This window comes from Triturus cristatus, chromosome 11, assembly GCF_964204655.1.
Source record: "Triturus cristatus chromosome 11, aTriCri1.1, whole genome shotgun sequence".
Lineage (NCBI taxonomy): Eukaryota > Metazoa > Chordata > Amphibia > Caudata > Salamandridae > Triturus > Triturus cristatus.
The window spans coordinates 124700623-124724844 of NC_140594.1; the positions used below are offsets into that span (position 1 = coordinate 124700623).

Sequence of the window (24222 nt, forward strand, 5' to 3'; positions counted from 1 at the left end):
CATGACAGCTGGTCATCGAGAGTGCCACCTGTTGGTTGTGGGAGATGGCCACACTAGCAACAAATGGGCCTCCAGTGCCAGGGAATGGGAGGATGGAAATGGTTACTGTACATAGGGCAGCAATAAAACTTGGACTGGTCCTTCCATATGACTCGAGCTCCTCACCCACCATACGCCCAGAGGGAGGCCCTCCCTGCAGAGGAAGTTTCCTGCCCCTACAATACCATCTGTAATGGTTTGTACCAGGTGGATCTATGACCATTCTCAATTACCAACCATTCCAACCTCATTGCTGAATTACTACAGAAGCTAACAGAACCACCATGTATTGTGGTTCATTCTTTTCAAAGAGAATCAGGCATTAGTAACAGAAATAGCGCTGCAGAGTATGGAAATCTGAACACCCCCCCCCCCCGAATTTTTCTGATTGCTTAAAGAATATCATCTATACCAGTGAATTAGATGTGGCTTGTGACCAAAAAAGTGAAAGCAAGATTTGGGCTGCTCTGGTGGATTGGAGGGAAAAGTAAAATTTGGTCCTATGATTAAGCCAAGGTACCATTGGACCTGTCCTCCTAAGTAACATTGGGCGCTCCACGAAATGCGAACAGGAGTGGGAATAGGCAATGGTAACATCTTGGAGGGAAAGATCTCTTTTCCCTCCATATGCCTCACCTCAAGCATCAGTAACAGTTGGCTTGGATGGATCGGAGGAATCCCATCAAGAGCTTCTTCTTTGGTAAGATGAGGACAAAAAAATAAAAATAAAAAAAAGAAATAGCTCTGTAACAGAATACCTGCGTATAAATAAGGAAGTGAGTAAAGAGCAGGCTTTCAGTCTCCTACTTCACCCGCAAAACCTGATCTTCTATGCGCCTCTGCTTCTTAACAATCTGGTAATTGTTTAAATCTATTACATTTCCATAGAACTACCAGCACAAGACCAGGTTACTATTGATTAGAAATTGCCAGCCCTAATAAAGAACCCTTTTTTTTGTCTGTTTACAGACAACTTTTGTTAGGATGATTTTACGTCATCTATTCCTCAAAATAGATATTAAAAGGAGTGGTACAGAGAGTAGGCTTTGCGTCAGTCCCTTCAGCCATTGGCTTTCAAGTGTTTATCATGAATCACCATTGGCTGGATGGGTTTCCCATTAGGAACATAGCATTTCGTTAAATTATCCCATTTGTGTTTCCAATAGATTTTGGTAATGGGGCCTCAAGTAGTGCTTTTTAGGTATCGCCTAGCGACCGTTCATTTCTCTTGTCAAAAGACATATTGTGTAGAGTCTCAATACTTAGTGAGTTTTGGGTTGCTTATCACTGGTTAGCTTTCCTGTCAATCTTATTTGTTTACTTCTTATTCAATGGTTTCCCTTCCTGTGTTTGTCCCTCCCACACAGCATGCCTCTCTCCACCAATCTACTCCTTGGGTTACATGCATCCCTCCATGGCGGCCACCTGGAATTTTTATTCTTTTTGTTCTAGCACTCCAAGTGGGTACATATATTCATTGCTGTCTCCATGCGTGCCGTTTCTCCCCACACATCCTTGCCACCCAATGCTCTCTAGTGGCCACCACTCTCGCTTATCTGACTTTCCTCCATCATACCCGTTTCTTCTTCTCACTGTCCATTTCTCCCTGACGCTTAGTAATGTCGACTTCTCCCTCTTAACTGTTTTTATTATTTTTAATTTCAGTTTTTTGCAGGGCCTGGCAACTGCAATTTGCAGCCAGACTGCTCCCATCTCTACTGTGTGGTCTTATACTTTTTTATTTTTATTTTACCACTCCTAGATTGCTGTGCTAGATCTTAGAAAAGTAAATTAAATGTAAACAAAATAGCTGTTGCAGCAGCAGAACGCATCTGTCCACATACGTGGTGATGCATGCATGCATACATGGTGATGCATGCATGCATGCACATATGTCCTGAATCCACCGCCCGCCGTTTCCCCTTATTTTTCCTCTTTGCTGCGGATACTGTTCAGCATCTGCAACAACACGCATATTTTTCCTTGTGGCTAATGCTGTTCAGCACTGGCAACAAGCACTGGCAAGGCCAAAAGGTTATCCAACGCCTTTGAAAGGCGAGACGTATTGGCTTTGCCATTGCTTATGTTGAACAGCAGATGCAACTGGAATAGTGTTTGCAATGGAGAGCCATTGTATGTTCTTTCATGTATTTACCTTGCATAACAATTTAAACACAGATTTATGGGCTTAGGAGGTGCCGTTTGGGTACATATACGGTCATAAGGAGACAGTGCTATACACTTCTTACCCACGACCGTACATTTGTTTCACTTTACTGCCATGGTAACATGTTGGATTTTATGGGCTTTTTTCCCCTCACCAAGACATACCCACAGTACGATTTTTCTTCAAGTTCCGATGTAAGTACTGTCATTTTGCTGTGTATGCCTTTTACGTTCAGCCCTTACAACATAATCTGATCTCCCGACTTCTTTTCATAACACTGGTCCTTGAGGGTAGGGCTCATCTTCGCTAATGCAGTTTGTTCAACAAGGGGCCTTAATGCAAGGTTCAGCATTACTGTAACCCAAGCATTCTGGGACAACAACAAGCAACACACAACATTGCCCTATTGGTGGAACTCTGCATTTTCAACTCTCAATAGAGGAATTAGTCATTCCTAAATGTGATTGTTTAGATGATTTTTTTCATTAAATAATGTCAAGAAAAAATTTAATTCAAGCCTGATAGCTTAGCATTTATTGACTCTGCGCAATATTTATCGCAATGTTATAGTCTTATATATAATGTTATGCATGTGGCTGGGTCCGGGCTGGGGTGGCGTGGTGGGCAACAGAATGATGGATTAAACCCAGATCTGTGACAGGGGGAGAGTGGTTGAAAAGTTTCAGCACTCAGTCAATCATCTTGTGTTTGCTATGTTCGCCATAAGTGGCCAAGGGTGTGCCCAGAGGTGGGTCCCTTGCTCGCTGTGCCTCTGGTTTTGGGTTGGCTTGGCTGATGAGGGTGATGCTCTGAAACCGGTCCCGGGATTCTTGTTTACGGTCCGGGAGGACCTGGCGTGGGAGTTTAGGCTGGGCTGTTTCCATGGGGAGCAGGGTCAGAACTGGTTTGCATATGGCTGGGTCCAAACTGGGGTGGCATAGTGAGCAAAAGAACAATCTATTAAACCCATATCTGTGACTGGGGGTGAGTGGTTGAAAGGTTTCAGCACTCAGTCCATCATCTAGGTGTGTGTGCCATGTTCACCCTAAGTGGCCAAGGGTATGTCCAGACGAGAGTCCTTGCTCACTCTGGCCTGGCTGATGAGGGGTAATACCCTGAAACCGGTTCCAGGATTCTTGTTACCAGTCCAGGGAGGACCTGGCCTGGCAGTTCGGGCTGGACTGATCCCATGAGGAACAGGGTTGAGACAGATTTGCATATGGCTGGGTCCAAACTGGGGGGTATAGTGAGCATAAGAACGATGGATTAAACCCAAATCCGTGACTAGTTGAAATGTTTCAGCACTCCATCCATCCATCATCTTGTGTTTTCCATGCTACCCTTTGTGCCACATTGTTGGGTTGCTTTTTTGAGTTCTGATGCTTTTTAGGTTGTGTCGCTGTATTATTGCGGTAGTGTTGATGTTGTGTATTATGCATATCCCCCACCCCGACTCTGAACCAGTTGCTGACTGTGCCTGCCCGTACCTACCCTGCTACCCACCCAAGCGCCGTCCTGACGGAGCCCCCTCCCACATATGGAGGTCCAGCTGGGGGCCCACGCAGCAGAGGGTACACCACGGACCTGCTAGTCCCGGCAGCAGATGACAGCCTTTGCCCAGGACGCCGTAGGTAATGGGTCTGGAGTAATGGGGCAAAACTACAAAGAAAATGTGATTATAGAGCTGTGTGCCTCCATGGGAAGGTATGGCTGGCGAGGGAAATGAGAGTGGGAAAGGGTATGGAACAATGGGACGAGAAGTCACTGGTATTAGGTAGGAGTTGGGGCTTGAAAGGGGTCCTATTCTTGGAATCAGGTTGCGATTCTAATGAAAGGACGGGCAGTAGCTGAGAATTCCAGGAATGTCTTGAAAATCTGTTAACTGGTGTGTACGGGGTGCATGGTGATCAAAGGGACGGTCCTTCAAGAATTCTGTTAGTTGGTTGTTTGTGCATACATGGTATCAAGTGGTTGTTGGGACCAACTATTTGGTCCTGGTATGCACTAACCTGAATATGAATTTGTTGCTCAAATGGTGAGCAGGTTTGGGGCACTGAGGCATGTTTTCATAGAACAGGGTAGGCAGGGTAATTCTCCTAACTATACTGGGGTGTTTATATTGCTATGTCACTGTTAAGTCTAGGGTTTAATACTTTAAAACAACCACAAAACTGTAGCCTTTTGGTGCAGTTATGAGACTGAGATCAGGTGTTTGTATAGATAATAGTGCGAGTGTTGGGGTAACTTAATGTACATAGGCCGGCACTCCTTCCTCCAGCTCTGTTTTCTGCTATTGTGTGCTGTCTAAAATGGCTGCCTGTGCCTTGTTCTCTCTCACTGTCCTCCAACTTCCACAAGTGTTTATGAATGGAGTTCTGTAATATATCCTCTACCTCCACTCTGACTCATCTCAAACCTCATTTTACTATTCTCGCCAATGCACTACCCTATTTCTCACCCTATACCACTCTCACTCATCCCAAACCCTATACCACTACTATGATCCCCAAAATAATCCTTTAGACTCTTCCCTCCTCTACCTCTCCTTGCATCATCTCATGCCTCTTTTACTATTCAGATCTCCCAAACAAGCCTTTCTAAACCCTTTCCTCTGACTCTTCCCTCTCCAACTCCCCTTTACTCATCCCAAATCCCCTCCAACTGCTATGATCCTCCCCCAAAAAAATAACTTCCTAAACCCTTCCCTCTTCTATCCTCCCACTATTCCTTCTCAATCCAAATAACTGACTAACATGTCCACCACTCAAATTAATTTCATATATCCCTATACTAATTCCCCTCTAATCCTGTTTGGGTTCCGGAATAGCGTGCTACCCGCCCAAAAATGCTTCAACATCTCATCAGGGTGTAGCAAGCGCTATATAAATCCAAACCCTTCCCTCTTCCATCCCTCTACTAACCTTTCAATCCAAAAAACAGACTAACATGTCCACCGCTCAAATTATTTTCATATTTTCCTAGACTAATTCACCAGTAATCCTCTTTGGGTTCCAGAGTTGTGTGCTACCTGCCAAAAAAGTGCTTCAACAAATCATAAGGGGTAGCAAGTGCTATATAAATGCAAACGTTTCGCTCTTCTATCGCTCCACTTTCCTTCTCAATCCAAACAACAGACTAACATATCCACCACTGCAATTAATTTCGTATTTCACTATACTAATTCACCACTAATCCTTTTGGGTTCCGGAGTTGTGTGCTACTTGCCGGAAAAGCACTTCAACACCTCGCCAGAGTTAGTAAGTGCTATATAAATGCAATTACATAACAATAGTATGTTTAAAAATTCCACCTATCCTGCATTTACGAGGACCTGAGTTTGCATGATAAGCACCAATAAAAATATTGTGTCCTGGTGAAGGTCTATGACTAACAAAATATGAAATGGTTGACATTGCAATTACTGTTAGTCAGAATATTCCATCAACCTTTCCTTTACATTATCTTATCCTATAAGATGTTGTTTTGATTTGATCAAGGGTATGGTTGCGAGTTTGGTATAAAGAGCAGGAAGAATTTCCTGTATGCAAATGATCCCCTAAATTTGAAAACAGGTAAGTCATTAAAAAAAAAAAAAAAGAATGTGGTGTTTTCACCTTAGCCAAAAAAGTGGTTTACGAGACCATAAAATACTTACGTTTCTATAAATTTAACTCTTGTGACTATTATGGTACCAGATGAATAGATATATGCATGGCTAGAGTTAACATTAAGCACCACAGCAAGGTCAATGGATAGAATGAGAACTAGATCGGGCATTGGAATAAGATGCATATTAGTTCCATAAATGACAGTGAAGCAATGCTCGAGCTTGGCGTCTCCGCCTTAAGCACCAACGGATCCTTTGTACACACTAGCCCAGCACAGAAGTCCCATCCTCTACACATTTCGGTATGGGGGTACCCCACCTACATATTACCCATCCAAAGGTGTATCCTTCTACACATCATCAATCCACAGGAGGAGTCCTCCGCCCTAAACGCCGTTCAGTGCAACCCACTGATACCAGATGCAGACACTACACGGAATAACTGTACAATTCACTGTGTGCTGGTACCAGACAAAAAAGCTGATCTTTGCACATCACACCCTAATGCATTGGTTAATGTGGCCCAGCACTTGTTATGACTAGGCACCGACTGCCAGCACCTGGAGGAATAGATGCAAGGTATAGATTTGCAGATCTATTCGCACCATGCCATAATGGAAGTATAATCAGGTAAACCTAGTTGCCAACTAGGGACTCATTCAGAGAAAGAAATTATAGTATTTAGATTGATTGGGGATGTCCTAGGGCGACATCATAACTGAATTTGTTACAACCTCATAAATAATAAAGCATCAAATGAATCACAGGCGTGCATGCCTTTACAAATGAGATCAGATTAAAACAAGGAAAGAATGAAGGGGTTGAAACTAAATGATAACATAGGACATCGACAATGTGTTGTCCCAAAAACTTTTTGCATTCCTGCTTTTTAAAATTTGGAGCAGATAATGGTATAGTTAATGATCCAAAGTCTCGAGTCTGTTGTGAGTGCGTTCTTAAAACATGAAAGTGGCCAGTAGTGCAGACGTATGCGTCATTTATTCCAGTGTTTTCAGGCGTCAACTTTTCAACCATAGAATTTAGTCATAAGGTCAATCGGTAATTCAATTGGCAATTTGCAGTAGATTTGGCATAATTTCTCGGCTTCTGACGGTTGTGGGCTGGGCAGGCATTGGGGTATTCACGAACAGGACCCCAGCCCCCCATCAGTCAGAAGCCGCTTTACCGATTGACCTTCTGGTTGAAAGAGAGCTACCCAAGCCCACTAGGGAATACTGGGTTGCCCTTTTGTATAGTATAATGGAAGTATAAGGCACAGCGCTAATAGGGCAATAGGTGCCCTACTCACCCATTCTTTCTATTAGATGACACTTCTGACCGACCCAATTAGGTCATTTGGTTGAAGGGCCTTGTATTACAGATCATAACCTGCTTACCATCAGGCTGGACTAACAGGCTCCTAGGTTATGCTGAAATTGAAGGATTATGGGGAGGCCATTCACTGATGGCTGGGCCACAACTTCCTGAATCACATTGTTAGCAAGATCGAGCAGATGGTCATCAGAAACAACTCGGATCACTGCGGCCCTCACCACAATTCGTTGCGAGTCAGGCCGGATCAGGAGGTTCCGTGAAAGTGTAGGCCACTTAATGGCCAGCTACTGTTTCCATCTGTTGAGGCTTTCTTTTGAATGCCCTTCTCTTGCCCGATAAGGAACATCATGATGCAGTAGTTGCCTTATGTAACTGCCTACTATATCACCTTACACTTGTGTCTGCCTGCTGATCTGGAGGCCATTCTTACAGCTGACGCAGACCTTGGTTGTGAGGAATGTTTGTGTCAGCAGCTTGGCAGGAGGTACACTGATTGGCGGTAGAGAAAGGAGCACTACTTCAGACCATGTGCCGGACCTACTAATCTTTCTACAGCGAGGAGAAATCTGAATTGGCAAATGTGCCTGTGATGGTTAAATGATACAACAAATGTCTTAACTGCCCATGCCTAAACAACGCAGTCTGAGCCACGACCGCGCCTTTATCCCGAATGCCTTCACAACGAATTTTGTTGTAAAGGCATAATTGGTAAAGGTATATGAATGGTAAAGAGGACATCCCAGTCCCCCACCCTGAGCCCTGAAACCAGATACCCCAGCCCTGCAATCCACTCCACCCCAGCCCCCCACTCTGAGCTCTAAAACCTGGCCACCATGCCCAATAAACTACCCTGACCCCCCAGCTCCCCGCCCTGAGCCCTAAAACTGAACCTAGCCCTGAAAACTGCCCCAGACCCACTTCCCAGGCCGCGTCTGAGTCCTACTCCCAGTCCTTCCTGTTCCTCTCCTCGCCGCTCTGCATCTAGAACACGGACTGCCTTAACCAGGCATATGCGCGGCTCCGCTTGCGTGAAACAGCACGGGTGGCTTAGAACATGTTGTAAATGCTGTTTACTGCCTCAGACACATCTTGCCACCTGTTCCCTGCCCTCCTGAAATCTGCTTTCATTCCACAGATCTTGGATTGGAGGAATCTGGCCAGCCCCCCCTCCCAAGAGTAGAAAACAATAAACCTCTAAAGCGGAGGAAACTGAAGAAATGTCTGGCCTTCCAAAGAGTGCTGAAGATGTTGTTTTGCTAACCCTCTGATTCTTTCTGTCTTCTGCTTAGGCTTTCTGTTGTGCTGGTATCTCAGTGAGGCTGTCCAAGCTTAAGCACTTTATACATAAAATATAATAAATACCAGGCAGCAAATGCCGGCGCTAGGAACATCATGGACAGATGTTGGGATCAGAGAATTGCTACACCAGGCTGCAGCGAAAGGCACCGCGCATTCTACCACCAATTGGACATGAGAAAGGTGGGAACGCAACGGAAGACATTGAAATGACCCAGAGCTTATAACGACTGGCAGAGGCGTCCTGCTCCAACATGCTTCAGTTGGTCTTACTGCTTGCACTCTTTTTATTCAAGAACATTCTACCCTCAGCGGATGTTTTTATAGCTTTACAGCACCTGGATACCCTCACATGCTGCAAATCTACTGCTTGATTGGCTGACAGCCCTTCCTGTTGTTAAAGGCCCTCTTCCTAATGATTGCTCGGATTCCAGTGGCATAAAGAAACTTGGTGGGGGTCCCCTGCAAAGTACATGGAGGGGCCCCATCAGGACTCAGGAGCTCTCAGCCCAGGGTACTGTGCTTAAGGAGCATCTTGGAGCACAGGCCCCCGCCCCTTGGGGACCTTTGTTACGCCACTGATGATTCGGAGTCTTTAACAACCAGTGTAGCCCTCGGCGGCAGGCAATGTGGCTGCAGCACAGCGGCTGTAAAAGCAGCCCCAGCAGCAGAGCAGTCCAGGGCCAGCAGCAGAACTCTGTGTTTACATTTCACGGGTGTGGTTCGCACTCTCACATGAACCTTGCTCTCTTGCTGTGCACTATGGTAGACCCACTTCAATTCACTCACCTCAGTTGTTTTGCAGTTCACTTCACTCACATTACAATTATTTTCGCAGGCAAGCCCGCGCTCCTTCAGCCCCGGACTCTCTGCGGTGCACTCGTCCTAGTCAGAGGTGCCTGCCTGCAGTGAAATACCACCATGGCTATATCACACCACGCATCTCCCAAAGACACAGTGGGGGCACACAACCACACCAGTACCCCGATACTGTCAGGCAAAGCTGCTACACGGGATGTCCGGTGCCACCTGAGGCCACGAGCTTCCTGCATGCGTCAGACAAGAAGAAACACAGGCATTTTAAATACGTGTTTTTATTGTAGTTCATTTGAAACTTCAAAATACTTGGCAAGTGAGGCAACTGAGAAGGTCAGACGGTGCCTACAAGTGTGCGATGCCACAGCAGGCTTCCTCGTGTGCAAAAAGGCCAACTCTTGCACCTCGACTGGCAGGGGCAGGAGGAGGGCACGGGCCACGTGAGGCGAACAGGCACAGACGCAGGGTCAAGACGTCCCACAGCACGCACAGAAAAGCAGCCACCGCGCCCCCTCAGAAACCCAGGGCAGCACCACTGCTCAGGTACGGTTTACTCACAAATGATACGCTCAAGGCAGGACCATCACATGAACATGCCCGCGGGCCAGCGAGAGAGGTGGCAGCACCAGCACCTTTATAAAAATCAGAAGTCTGCGAATGTTAAAATATGTACAGCTGGGAAGGGAGGACATGCGAAGGCGATCCGAGTCCAGGCACAGAAATGCGCTGCTGCGGGAGTTGCCGAGAGGCAGGGACACTGCTGTGGGGGCACAGAGCCAGCACAATATGCAAAGGGAACCAGGGCAAGTGTGGATACAGTCCCCCCCTCCCCCCCCGGGAGGTCAGGCATTCCAGCAGCGTGACTCAGACAGGCAGGGCGACGAATCACTGGAGCCACCAGGACTACAGCGCTTTGACGGCCACGCCAGGCGCTTGCACCTCCCTGGGTCACCTCCTGGTGGGGGGAGGCCGGCAGTGCAGTAGCAGCGAGCATCCCACAAGTGGCGCCCCCTAGCGTGCCCTTTCTACCCAGGGGAGTTAGGGCAGTAGAAGATGTGAGGTGCTGCCTAAAAACGCGGTTCGTCATCAGTGGCCCGCACTTGTTCAATCGGATGTAGCTTATCAGTGGCCCGCACATGTTCAATCGGATGTAGCCTACGTTTGCGATGGGGCATCTGCTGGGGGGAGGGGGGACAGGCTCCCTTGTGGCCAATAGTTTAACGTCCTTTCATGCAATGCACCCTGGCAGGCGGGATGAGCTCCACACCCAGCCCTGCAGTCCACCAATGCGATTCTGATCACGAAGGCTGCAGGGCGTGCAGGACTCGGGAGCACAAATACTGCTTGCATAGCGCCTCGCGCCCGAGTACCGCCACGCTGCACAACACGTATGGGAGCCATCTATGCCACCGGGCTAGAGGCCGGCCCTGCAGAAAGGGCGACCCCAAGGCTTCAGGATTTCGTTGGACTCTTCCCCCACACTATTGCAGGTGTAGAACTGAGTAGCACCACCTTGAACTCTGCATTAGCATCCGAACAGGGCCCGAGAGACAGTACTGCTGTTTACATTGACAGATGGGTCACAGAGCTGTCACCCGCGGCCTACTGCAGGACATCATTTGACAACTCCCAGTGGGAACTGTACAACCGTCTGCAAATTCAATCTGTGGTTCAGCTCCTGTGTAAAGGGCTGCATTAACACACGCCGTTGCTCTCTCACAGGATACCCCATAGGAGCAAGTCATTTTTGAGAGGGACAGAGGAGCAAACATGTATATGTACTCAATGTACTCAGGTGTTCAGACTCTTACAATAAGGAGCCTGAATCTCAAATACACCACATGTCTGCACAGGGCTAAAAACAGCAGCCTCTACATTCAACAGCAGAACGGCGCTACTCCACACCTCATTACTTTGCGCCACGCGGTTACCAGACCACAGCGGCATGGGCTGTCCTTTTATAGGTTAGGTCTTTTCTGGACAACGCAGAGCCCTACGGCCTGTTCCTGCATCGCAGTCACCAGTCTCTGTTGTATGTGCCTTCTATCATCCTACCCCAGACCTGGGTGTGACTGTGCTACCTCGGCCTCAAGTATTTCGCTCACCGAGTTGTGTATTTGTCCTATTCTGTCTGATTCCACACTCAGCTGCGTTGAGATTTTCTCCAAGGTGCATGATCTTCCCATTGGCTCTCCCAAGGAGTCCACCGTCGAGCTGGATATTTTCAGTTCCACGTATGGTGATTACTCAAAGTAGCATCGGGCCAAGCATGAGCCCTTCGATCACTGATTTCAGGTTCCATTCTGAGGAAGTCTTTGCTGAACTGTTTTGTTTCTTGTGTCAGAGATGACTGTAGCGGTGTGCTGGGCTATGGGTCTATTCAACGTGGCTTTGTGCTGATGCGGGCGATCCCACCCACTGTATCCAGTTGTGTATCTGTGCCAAGCTTCGATGTTCCTCACTGAAGTATGTGATCATTAATCTCCACCAAGGAAGAAGTGTGTGTCAAAGTTGCTGCCTCTGCCAATAGCCTGGATACCAGGGTTTACAGCGGCATCTGACGAGAGCACGTAGAACGCGGGCGGTGGGGGAACAGAAGAGACATGGGTTGTGGAGGGAGGTCCAAGATATCGGCCAGCTCATAGTCCAATGCCAACCTTGATATAGTTTACTCTCTGTTGGAAGAGATGCTGGCTACGCAATCAGCAGCCAGAACATGATCACCAATGCCACAAACAGGAAGAGCCGGGACAGGAACTGCTCATCAACATACTGTGGTGTTCCAGGGACAGCTGTAAAGCAAAGTAAGATCATGTCACTGCACATCTACACAGCAACTTAAACTACAACACCTACAACCAAACCCCTGTGACAGTTCCGATTGCACAAACATCCAACCAAGCATCAAGACTTCTTTCAGCACACAAGACCCCGAGACAAAAGGTTTTACCACAAGTATAGGAAGCAGGACTCGTGCCACACACAATTAGACACAGGTCGACCCCAACCAACCAGAGCCAGGACGTCTCACATCACATAGAACCAATTACTTGGAGCACCTTCCTCACAAGGACAGGGGAGATGACCAGCGTGCATTCTATTTGGAGGTGGTGCAAATGACCAGGACCTCTTTCCACCCTATGTGGAAACAACAACTATGGCTTCATTTCATACAGAGTGATCAAACAATCTGGAGGGTGTTTTAAATGGATCCAGTGGCCATAACCTCATTTCACTTAAGAGAAGAACCTGCAAGTATCACACCTAGAAGATAGTACCAACTCCCAGGATCTTGATGTATATGAAGGGAGAGTGACTGATATGCACCTATGCCTCCCATCCCCACTCAAGGGGTCAAACTAATAGCCAAGAGCATATGCTCCATCTAAAAGCCAAACACCAGGACAGAAAGCCACAGCCAACAGACAAAGACCTCATCCAACACGGAAGTAGAAAGAACAGATCGCGACATCGTTCCATATCCTGTTTAAAAGAATTAACAACGACCTCAGCTAACTCTACATAGATTGTTTAAGAATTAACTAGGGCTAATAGAAAAGTTACAAGTAGAGTCAATGACCTGCATCTCCTTCCACACGTGCGTGGGTAGAGCGAATAGGACCTCACTCAAGGTAGGGCCGGGTCTGCATGCAAAACGCAGACAAAGCTCCAACAACTAAAGCCAGGGAAGCCCACGCCAAACATAGGACCAGACAAATGGCAAGGAGGTCATACAAAACAGTGGTAGAGCCGATGACCAGGATCTTCTCATACATAAGAAGAAATCATTTACTCCTTGCAGGACTCTGTCCCTTTCACAGGCACTGTTCTCCTCCCATTTCAATCGCCTACCCTTACCCACTTTCTATTTCTTGGTGCTACTGTCCCGGACTTACAAAATACCTTCCTGTCCCAACAACCATTGCATGCAAATAAATACAAGCACACAGAGGGACTGTCACAAACAATAATAACAATGGACAAGACACACAAACTGAAAACGCAGGTGTACAGAAACACAATGAGCACAGGCACTCCAGGAACGCCCCAAGTCAACGTCTGCCCTTTCATTACCTGGAGGGGGCCGTCCATCATTGATATTAAAGGCTGTAGCAAAAATACCGAAGGGAAAAGCACCAATGCCAAAGGACATCTGGAAACCGCCATCGCCGAAGCCGAAGCCCTGGAAGCCCTAAGAAAGAAGCAAAAAAGAAAAAGGTGAGGAAAGTAGAAATAAAATGGCACCCCACCTCGGACAGCCCAAAGCAGTCACCCAAAGCCCACTCCATTAGCAGACCACCTAGAGCAATCCCCACTGAGGGACCAGCAAGATGTTCACCTCAATGGCAGACCACCCCGAGACAAGCTCATATGGCAGACTGCCAAAGGTAGATGCATATACCAAACTGCCACACATGGCAGACAGCCCCCCCCCACCCACTCACAGGCACACAGAGCTGACAGACCACCCACTGGCAGTCCCATCACAGGCACGCCTCACTAGAAGACCCAGAGACACCTACTAGCAGACCACCCGAGGCAAGCTCATATGGCAGACTGCTAGAGGCAGATGCATATAGCAAACTGCCACAACTGGCAGACAGCCCCCCACCCACCTGCCCAAAGGCACACAGAGCAGGCAGGCCACCCGCAGGCACGCCCCACTGGCAGTTCCATGCCTCACTAGGAGACCCAGAGACACCTCCCACAAGCAGACCATCCGAGACAAGTTCACATGGTAGACCGCCAGATGAGCATGCATGTAGCAAACTGCCACAAATTAGTCAGTCCCCCCTACCCCTCCCTCAATCAATCACCCATTATACCCCCTGACCCACTCACGAGGAACACAGTGCTAGCAGACCACCTGCAGGCACGCCTCACCAGAAGACCCATCAGAGGCACCTGCCACTAGCAGAACGCCCCGAGACGACTCACGTGGCAGACCGCCAGAGGCAGGGCCCAATGGCAGATTATCAGATGCAAGCTCCAAGAGACGTTTATCAGCGTTAGAACACTAGTTTCCCATGCCAGTTCATCAGATGCATCAACTCCTCAACCGAACTCCTACACTCTGACTGAACGGAAGCCTTCACCTCATGATACTGAATTGGATTCTATTTAGTATCTCTTATTACAAATGTACTGTTAACTGCTCAAGACTCTGTCGTTAACGTTGCTGTAAAGCGCTCCGATACCCCTTGGGTCGTGCTAGCGCTATATAAAACTTCTAAAATAAAAGAAGATGCACTCTTTCAAGGCTTACTATGAGAAGTATGCACTGGTTTCCACTGAGTTACAGGCTACACGCTGGGAGTCTATTAAAATAACTTCATTCACTTTCTATAAGAAGTGTATTCACACTGTCGTCGTCTGACCTGCTATATAGAGGTCTATTTAATATAGCTATTTAAATTATGAGACACATTTAATAAGAGGGAAACCGGTGCAGGGAACACGAAGGCTACAGAGCGGCTGCACTCTGGCACTGACAGATACCTTAATGACCTCCCCGGGGACTCCTTAGTCGGAGGAGCCGGAGGATTCCCCGGGGAACACTGGAGCAGTTACACCGCAAACTGCAATCGTTTCATCAGCTTATATTTCACTTTCTGTCCTTATTATTCTCCATATTTTCCTTGTTTCCATCTCATTTGCGTTCTACGTGCAGCACAGCCCATTGACAAACATCCCAGACTTGTGAAGAAAGATGCCAAAAAGTTGGGTCAGAAAGTGAGCCTCACAGCTGTCAGTTTATTGACTTTTGTGAAACTGTCCTCATGTACCCGTGCACTGAAATAATTTACATCCCAGCGCAAACAACAAAGCAGGAACCTACACGAAGGCAGCTCTTATAATTCTTAAAGACCGCATGGTAACCAAACACAAGGAAAACATGCAATCATAATACACGCTCCATGTGGGATCAAACAATCAAGACAATCTATCGGGCAGTTCTTTCAAGGACTACACAGCCAGATCTTGGCTGACTTATTCGATTAGATACTTGAAACCCAAAGCCAGAGTGATTTAAGAAAGAATTCAATGTTAAGTTTTAAGGTAAAGAAATTTAATGACAAATTCTTGAAGTGCATTAGGACTTAAAACAAGTAACTCCGAATAAATATCATGGTCTCAAGGCCCCACCTGGATGACTATAGTGTAACTGGGCCAGATGCCGAACACAGAACGAGATGGTGTCAAGTTATTGTGATATTATCAGTAACAAGGCGTGAGGCAGCGAATGCTCCCTTGTTGAAGAGACTTCGGGCCAGATGTACCATTTACTATTTGCCCAAAAACTGGCCCAATTTATGATCCGCATTTTTCAGATCAGTAAAGAATTTTACTAATCAAAATAGATACTAATGAGATGGTTTGTCAAATTCTGTTTCAGAGTGGGTCGTAATTTGACCTACCTCATTAATATTGATGAATTAAGTCGCTAATTGTGTTTGGAGGCTGTAAGAGTGATGGTGACCAGCTAGTGATAGCAGACCACCAAGGTCTGTGCCTGGATTTCATCCGAAAAACACGGATACATTGCATTAGAAAAAAACTGTATTTGGACGGGACACCTACAACACGCTTCTTGTAAATTTCGAGTCGCTATGGGATCGGATTTCCATTTTAGTTGTTGGCAAAAGTTTACTAACTCCTAAAATTTGATTTGTATATTAGAAAAGGCATTTTGTGGTTGCAAATTCCAAATCGGAGGGTTTGAGACAAAGGCGTTGTAAATCTGGGACTTCCATCGGTAAAGTTTAATGATGGGGAAGGAGTCTCCCAATTTCACTCCTCCCTTTGATACTGGAGATAGGTGGCAGTGTGCCCCCCTCCTCTACAGTTTTTGCCCCTCATAGTGTGAAAAAGTTGCACTAAATGTGGCTTGAGCTCATGCAGACTGCATGCTCATCAGAAACCGCCACTTTTCCTAGTAACCCAACGAGTTCTAAAGGGAAATCCCACCAGTTATGCCTTATACGGATGTTTAGTCTCCCAGATCTTCTACTGGATATGGATACTCCTACTAAGAATTGTTCTTCTGGTACTTCATTGTTGCTAAAAAGAGGCATACAGCCTAAAAAGCAAGCCTGTACAAAGTGAACCAACTGGTCCAGGTAGAACACTTCCTCGTGTTTGCTCCGATGCAAATTGTAGTAGTGTTGCATCAAGGTGACTGGTTACCAGCTGCAGATCTCCAACATGCTTACCTTCATACAGGAGCATTAACAATATAGCAGGTTTGCTATAAATGGTCATAACTACCTGTACAGTTGCTGCCCATTCAGTCTCAACATGAAAGCAAGCACACTTGTACAGGTAACCTTACCAGGACAAAAGGGTAGTAAAGGCAATCTTCAGAAAAGATAGCCAGGATTCTACAGTTCATCTGCAACTTTCTTCATAAAGTTGCAAAGGACTTAACAGAGATTCCTTAATGAAATGGGTTGAACTACAAGATTCACGAAGAATAGTGTTATTTTAAACTAATTTTTGCACTGTTCTCTTGTGGCTTTGGGAATCCATCAATTCTTTCAGTCACTGGCTCCACAGATAACCAATTCACCCAACTATTATTCTCACTACTTCTGGAGAGCTGACTGCCAGAAAATGGACACCCATGCACTTTAGTGGACATAACAGATGATGCTCCAAATCCATCTGGAGGATTCCTTCCTCTCTTCTCAAAGGGAAAGTTGCATTCTGATAGAGAACACAATATTTTATTTGAACCCTGGAGATTTACTGTCTCAATCCATGAGCCGGTCAGCCGTTTAAGTTTCGGACTAGGTACTTCAAAAACAGTATCCGTCACATGACATTCATCTGGAGTATAAATGCAATACAGAGCAGGACCCTTTAAGCGGATCATGCCATGCTAATTAAGAATGGCACATTAATCGTGCTACCCTTCAATCCATCTTCCGCGAAAGGGATTTTCCGCAGACCTATCATTTTGCTGAAAGGGAACAAACACCAATGTCCGCAGTTTGCCTCCAGTCTGACAGCAGGAAAGAATTCCCTCTGGGATGCTGTTTGAACCTTTGAACATTTCTTTTTTTTTTTTATAATTCTTTTTATTAAACCATTTTGACTGAAATACATCAATGACATAATAGCAGGCGACATCAATTTCAATCAGTTTAGATTCCTCCATTTCAATATATATTACAAGCATCTTTTCCTGGCGGTTAGGGGTTCCAATAGCCTCATCCTCAGTTCGCTGGCAAGGTGGGGGACATATATTCCCTCTATACTGGTTCCAGGCTTCCCATATCTTGCTCCACTTCCCGGGGCACCCCCTAGCTACAAACACCAATTTTTCCCTAAACATGCACCAATCTAAATCCTCTTTCCACCTCCCCAAAAGGGGTGCCCGGACAGCGCCCCACAACTGTGCAATGTTCCTTTTTGCGATCATGTACGCCAGCGTGGCCCACTGCTTAGTGTACGTGTGGAGGTCTGTAGGCTCCCAGACATTAAGTAGGCACCTCCGCGCCTCCGGCTGCATCTCGACCCCTAAACACTGTCCGCATAGTGCGATGTATTTCTCTCCAATACACTTCTATCCGTTGACAGCTCCACAATATGTGGATAAAGGTCCCCAACTCTCCACACCCCCGCCTACACTCTCCACTTTCTGCCCGTCCCATGCGGACCAGTCCGGGTCCCGTTACATATGACATATGCAATATTTTAAGCTGCACTAGTCTCCGCCTGGCCTGGGTCGCTACTACCCTCGGGGAGGAGACCGCCTCTTGCCAGTCCTCATCATCCAATTCTAATCCTGCACTGTTCCACTTACCCTTAAGGATCTGAAGTGGATCTTCCATATTGTTAATTAACTTCTTATAAATAAGGGAAATGGTCTTCTCTGGGACGTGCCCATCTAGCACTCTGTCCTCCAGTGGGGAAGCCTCCGGTAGTTTCTCGTCCCTAGGGACCTGCGTCGTCAACGCGTGGCGGACCTGGAGATACCGATAGTATTCAGTGTCCGACATGCTATACTGTTTAAGAGATGCGAACGGCAGAACCGTATCCCTCCCCCAGACGTCTTTGACGCGTGTAATCCCGATAAGATCCCACTTATCAAATCCCTTGGATTTCCAGAGGCTCCCTAGCTTCTCAGAGTTCCACATGGCGTGGTCAGCGTAAGCTTACCATCCCATCCCAAATGCTTATTGACAGCATGCCATACCTGGACTGCATGCGCTGTAGGGCCAGTCAACGGGAATCTACCGGGTTTAGCATACAAAGCCCTGGTGTAGTCTCCCCCTGGGAGCAACCACTTATCCATAGCGTATCCGGGGTCGTCTGGGCTACAATATATCCCGTGATTAATCGCCGCAAGCTGAGATGCCCAATAGTATCTTTTAAGGTCGGGGAGACCGATACCCCCATCGTACCAGTTCAAGGTCAGCTTTGAGTACGCGATCCGGGGCCTGCCATCCCAGACGAGCGTCCTCTGCAGACCCTCAATTTCCTTAAAGTAGGACAGTGGGACCAGATCCATCGTGTTTTGGAGAGCATACAAGAAACGAGGGAGGGCCATCATCTTAACCCCTTGGGTGCCAGGCCTTTTCCCCCTCCTGTGCCTGGCGCTTCCCTAGTGGGTGGGTTTCATGACGAGATAGTCTCGTCATGGGCACAACGCGACTGTGCTCCATGACGAGACTATCTCGTCATGGGCACAGAAGAGGTTAAAGAGGACCGCCCTTCCCAACATGGAGAGAGGAAGGGACCTCCAGCGCACGACATCCGTTTTAAGTCGTTGCAGGGGTGGGTCCAGATTATGAGTAAAGCGTAGTCTCGAATCCAAGGTGACATAAATCCCGAGATATCGGAAGCCTTCCGGTGCAATCTTTATTTGGCAACTCAGCGGTATCACCGGCGGGTCTCCCGTCAGCACATAAATTACTGACTTGGACCAATTAACTGTAAAACCCGAATATCTACCAAAAATAGCTAGCACGTCCAGTAGACAGATCAGTGACGCCCTAGGAGTAGTGACGTAGAGTAGGATGTTGTCCGCGTACAGGGAGAGCTTATCCTCCCAGTCATTAGTCCACCTTAGTCCCCGGATTGATCTATCCTGTCTAATCCAGGCTGCCAACGGTTCGAGGGCCAGTGCAAAGAGAAGTGGCGACAGGGGGCACCCCTGGCGAGTGCCCCTGCTCAACTGGAAGTCCCTGGACCTACGGTTGTTCACTATTACTCTGGCCATCGGGCCGGAGTATAGGAGACGGATCCAGCTCAGGAATTCCGGACCAAATCCGAATTTGCCCAGCACTGCAAACAAATAAGGCCACTCAACCATGTCAAATGCCATGGTTGCATCTAATGAAACCAGAGCCGCCGGTTCCAGTATAGTTGATGTTCTACTCAGTATTCCATGAAGGCGGCGCAGGTTGAGGGCTGTATTTCGGTGTGGCATGAAGCCGGATTGATCTGGGTGGACAAGTGTATTAATCACCTTAATCAGCCGCGTGGCCAACAGTTTTGCCAGGATTTTAGGTTCCGCGTTTAGGAGCGATATTGGTCTATATGCAGCGCGATTCGTCCTAGGTTTACCCTCTTTATGTATGACAACTATGTTGGCCACCCTCTGGTCGTACAGAAGCACTCCCTTCTCTCTCTCCTCCAGCATAGCACGGATGTGGGGGGCGAGTGCCTGAGCTTTCAGCTTGTACAACTCTACGGAAATACCATTTGGACCAGTGGCCTTCCCGGACCGCACTCCTGATCGCCTGCGCCACCTCGTCATATGTCAGTGCGGACTCCATGTATGCTCCATTCTCATCCGAGAGTGCGGGAAGTCTTATGTCCCTTAACATCGCGTTGTTTTCGTCTTCCGAGTACCTCCCCGAGGTATTATACACCGATTGGTAATAGTCTGCAAATGCGTCTGCGATGGCTTGCGGCTCAGTAATAGGAGCCAAGTCGTCTCCTTGTATCTCGGGTACCAGACGCGACGCCCACTCTCTCCTGTCTAGCCACGCTATCAACTTCCCGGCCTTGTCCCCCATCTCATACACTCTACTCTGAACCCCCCTCCATTGCGCTCGAGCGCCCTCTTTGGCTATGCTATTGAACTCCTCCTGTCTTAACTTCAACAGGTGGAGGCCCTCCGGGGTCCCCCCCTGGGCTGTGTCCTCCTCCAACCTCAACACGTCTTCCTCCGCTCTCACCAAATCCGCCTGTCTGGCCCTCTTCCTTCCGGCGATCGACGAGACAAGCTCTCCCCAAATGACTGTTTTGTACGCCTCCCACAGGGTCTGTGCTGAGTCGACCGAGCCCCCATTTTCCCGAAAGTAATCATCTGTAGCTTTGAAGTTTTTTTTGCGGATGCTCTGATCTCTCAGGTACCATGGGTTAATTGGGGCTATCCTGCCTACGATGGTGCGACCCATTTCCATTCGAAGCCACACAGGGGAGTGATCGGAGATTCCCCTTCCCAGGTGGCGAATCTCTTGGATAGTAACCTTTTAAGATTTCTAAACACCATTTCAACTTCTCATTTATAGAACACAGCAAATATTAAAGAATTACAAAAACAAGGAGACAATCCCCTCACTCCAATCTGATCAAGACATATTTCGCTCTCAAACCAGATTCAACTCTATTAACATTACCTGATGCTGCCTCCTGCTGGGGAAAGCAACAGAATGAGGGAGGGAGTGGGGCCAACACAGACAGTGGGAGGAGGGCGATAGGGAACAAGCAATAAGACAGACCGGGGAAGGAGGGCGGGGGTGGGATGGTGCAAGCAACTTCGAGGAAAGTGGGAGGAGGGAAGGTGGAGACAAGCAACAAGCATTCTTCTGGAGTGCTTCCACAATATGATAAAGAGTAACTATTAAAGCGCAATCTGTAGAAGGACACAGAGCAAGGAAGCAGTACAAGGGCCATGCTACAGGGGAGCGCCAAACACAAGAGGAAGTCAAGCCGACACATACTGACCAAAAAGCAAGCAAATGAGTGACGATAAAGCCAACCTATGGTAAGCAATGGACAGGTTTTAAGTCCCCTGTAAGTAAACAAAATGTCTTGGGCTGTCTCAAGTGTAACCTACATACTGTACAACATATGCCCATCTTCGAGAGATGGAATGGAGGCCAATCCTGACTTCTTACCAACCAAGCTAACCCCATTCTCTGGCCCTGACAAAAGCCTCTGAAGAGGTTTAACAGTACAAGTTCAGCGCATGGGCAGAGTAGGCTGGCTGCGTCTCAATCGAAAGGGCAACGTATTAGTAATCTGGCCTGGTCTGCATCACAGTAGATGGCGGACACGGCAAGGTGTAAGTCAAAAGCGCTGGAGTAGGTTGGTTTGGCTACATATGGATCAGATGCAGCGTAATTGCAGTGGCAAGGTTTGGTGTTACAGACTGTGCCTGAGTAAAGTACCCCTGTCAAGTGAGCATCATAGAACAATTAATGTGGCCTGACTAGATATAAATCAGACAGTGTTGCGGTACAGAGACCTAGCGTGGTAAGTTTTAGACAAGGTTGCATTAAGAGGTCCTGGCTGGGTCTGTCCACATAAGGCTTGGCCCAGTGTGAATCAGACAGGTGGAGCTTGTTGTCCTGGTTAGGTATGGATCGCAGAGGGCTCTAGACAGCGGTCTGGCTAGAAGGGATCTGTACAGTGGTCTGGCTAGGAGGACTGTGCAGTGGTCTTGTTAAGAAAGTATCAGATAGTGCTCTTTACGGTGGTCTGGTTAGCCAAACAGGGCAGAATTGAGAAGGCAGGCTGAGCAATAAATCTTCTTGGATCAGTAAAGGCCTATTTTATAGACAGACCTTGAATGTTTATTTTAAAGGCAGCTGCAGATACACTGACCTTCACTGGAGGTTGCACCTGCTAAACAAACAAACTCAACTAACCAACCCATCCTATCCCCCCAACAGCCTTGGGTACAACATTCCTCATATGAGCATTAACTGCCAATGTTGAGACATCCAGGACAGTCAGTCCCACCCTACCCAAAATATTTGATGGAAGACACTGTCCTTCAGTAAATGCTCTGAAGGGGGTCTCTTGGCACTATTTGCACTGATATTAACATTCAGTTCACTCCAATTTGACATGGGCATAGACTTCCACATACCCATTCCACTCCACTCCCTAATATTATAACCTGCTACAGAGATTACACGCTACAAAGAATCTCTTACCATACTGCCTGCTGCAGGCACTGTCCGACAGCCGAGAACCCCCCCTCCTCCTATCCCACAACTTCAAGCACACAGAGAAACAATCAAACCATCTTTTTACGGGGGAATCCCAACCACCCCCTAGTCCCCTACTTACCCCTCTATTCTCAGGCTCCGGCCTCTGTCCTTGTGGCCGAGGAGGGGTTTTCTCTCTGTGGAGGAAGAAGCATTGAAATTAGAGGTCTGCTGTGCTGCAAAGTATTTCTCTTCACACCAAACCGGTCATAACACACATGCTCCCGCAAACAGGTCATTCTTTTTCGCACTCATCACCACCCCCTTTTCAGTGCCAAAGATCACATTCAAGTGCATTACATGAACACCCTAGAAAGTAATTGAACCTTGAACAGTTTCACCACACTCTATAAATATATCCTCCCTTTTTCCTGCGCTTTCCCTCTCTCAGTCCTATTCATATAATCCAGCCAAGCTGCCCCTGGCTTACCTGGGGTCCTGCTGTCCAGTACTACCTCTCCCATACAGTGGAATAACTTTTTCTCTGCTGATGCCGGCTTTACATACAGGACAGACTTGCCGGTTGGGTCGGGTCTCCAGCCACTGTAATAACAAAAACAACAAAGAGGAAAGAATTCAGTAGAACGGACACTACAAGCAGCTAAGAGATAAACACAGACAGCACTTATACACCAGGAGCAGAAGCAACAAGCCTGAGCAAAAGCACCACAAAAGAACTGATGACAGGGGAAGGCGTCAAGGAACGCGAACTGCAGACAAAGCGACTTTTACAACGAGGTTAGAATCTGCGGTCCATCCCTTCTTGTCCAGGGGAGTAGATTTATTTTCTCAGAATACAGCGAACGGTTAGCCACGCACGTTTTACCACTAAGATTTTTATACACAGGCATGCCATGCAGTGACCCCTTTCGTCCCTATATGCTCTTCCTGAAGGAGAGTTGATGGAAGCAAATAGGTCAGAAGCTGAAAAGGAGATTTTATAAAAGACTCCGGGAACAAAATAGAATGATTTTTTTTTATTTTTCATCACAGCAACGTAATCATATTTTCCCGCTTGTTTTTGCTACTTAATTTCTTTTAATGCTTCTTCGGTTTATCATTTCCACACAATGCAACTTAAATCTCACTAAGCTGTTGAGAAATGGGGAGGTTTCTCTCAAAGGCCAGTGGGGACTGAGGAGGGTCAGTCGAGTGTCACATCTCACTATACCAGCCTTTCAGAGGAACCACGTGTGCCTGTTGCAGAAATCTGCCATTTTATCTTAGGAGCGTACAAGTTTCGCTACTAGGTTCAAAGACCTATAAATACAATTCCCATTCTTTCGGGCAAGAAATAGAGCCGTACAATTTGCCCCTTCTATCACCCTCTATGATGACATATTCTACAAGCCCTTCTGGGTGCAAATTATCACATTTTGCACAATGCGTGTTCACATTAACAGTAAGAAGCATCAATACGGAGTCTCAGGACATTCCTTGCTCAGTCACTCTCCTCTCCAAGCCTATAAAAGAGTGTGATGCTGTGCACCGTCACTCTGCTCTCCAAGCCGATGAAGGAGAGAGTTAAAGGACATCCATGCCCGGTCTTCCCCTTGACTATGAAGGAGAGTGCCACTGGACATCCGATGCCCGGTCAGGCTCCTCTCCAAATCAATGAGTTGGATTGCCGCGGTGCTGATTGCTGCTCCTCAGGGCCGCGGACACTTCTCCTGCTCCGGCCCTCCTGGCGGCCTCCCACAAGATGGCGGCTATCGCCGCGGCCGCTG

General features: G+C 47.4%; 1 protein-coding gene across 1 annotated transcript in view; it reads right to left on the reverse strand.

The window, feature by feature from the left end:
- Window positions 1-9522: 9522 nt before the first annotated feature.
- RNF185 (ring finger protein 185) overlaps window positions 9523-24222 on the reverse strand; it is an 89158-nt gene continuing 74458 nt past the window's right edge. Inside the window, exons 4-7 of the mRNA XM_085636464.1 lie at window positions 22926-23038; window positions 22578-22632; window positions 13335-13452; window positions 9523-12052 (exon numbers count right to left, since the gene is read on the reverse strand). Coding sequence (XP_085492590.1) covers window positions 11955-12052; window positions 13335-13452; window positions 22578-22632; window positions 22926-23038 — 384 coding nt within the window. The 3' untranslated portion in view covers window positions 9523-11954. The remainder of the gene's footprint in view (window positions 12053-13334; window positions 13453-22577; window positions 22633-22925; window positions 23039-24222) is intronic.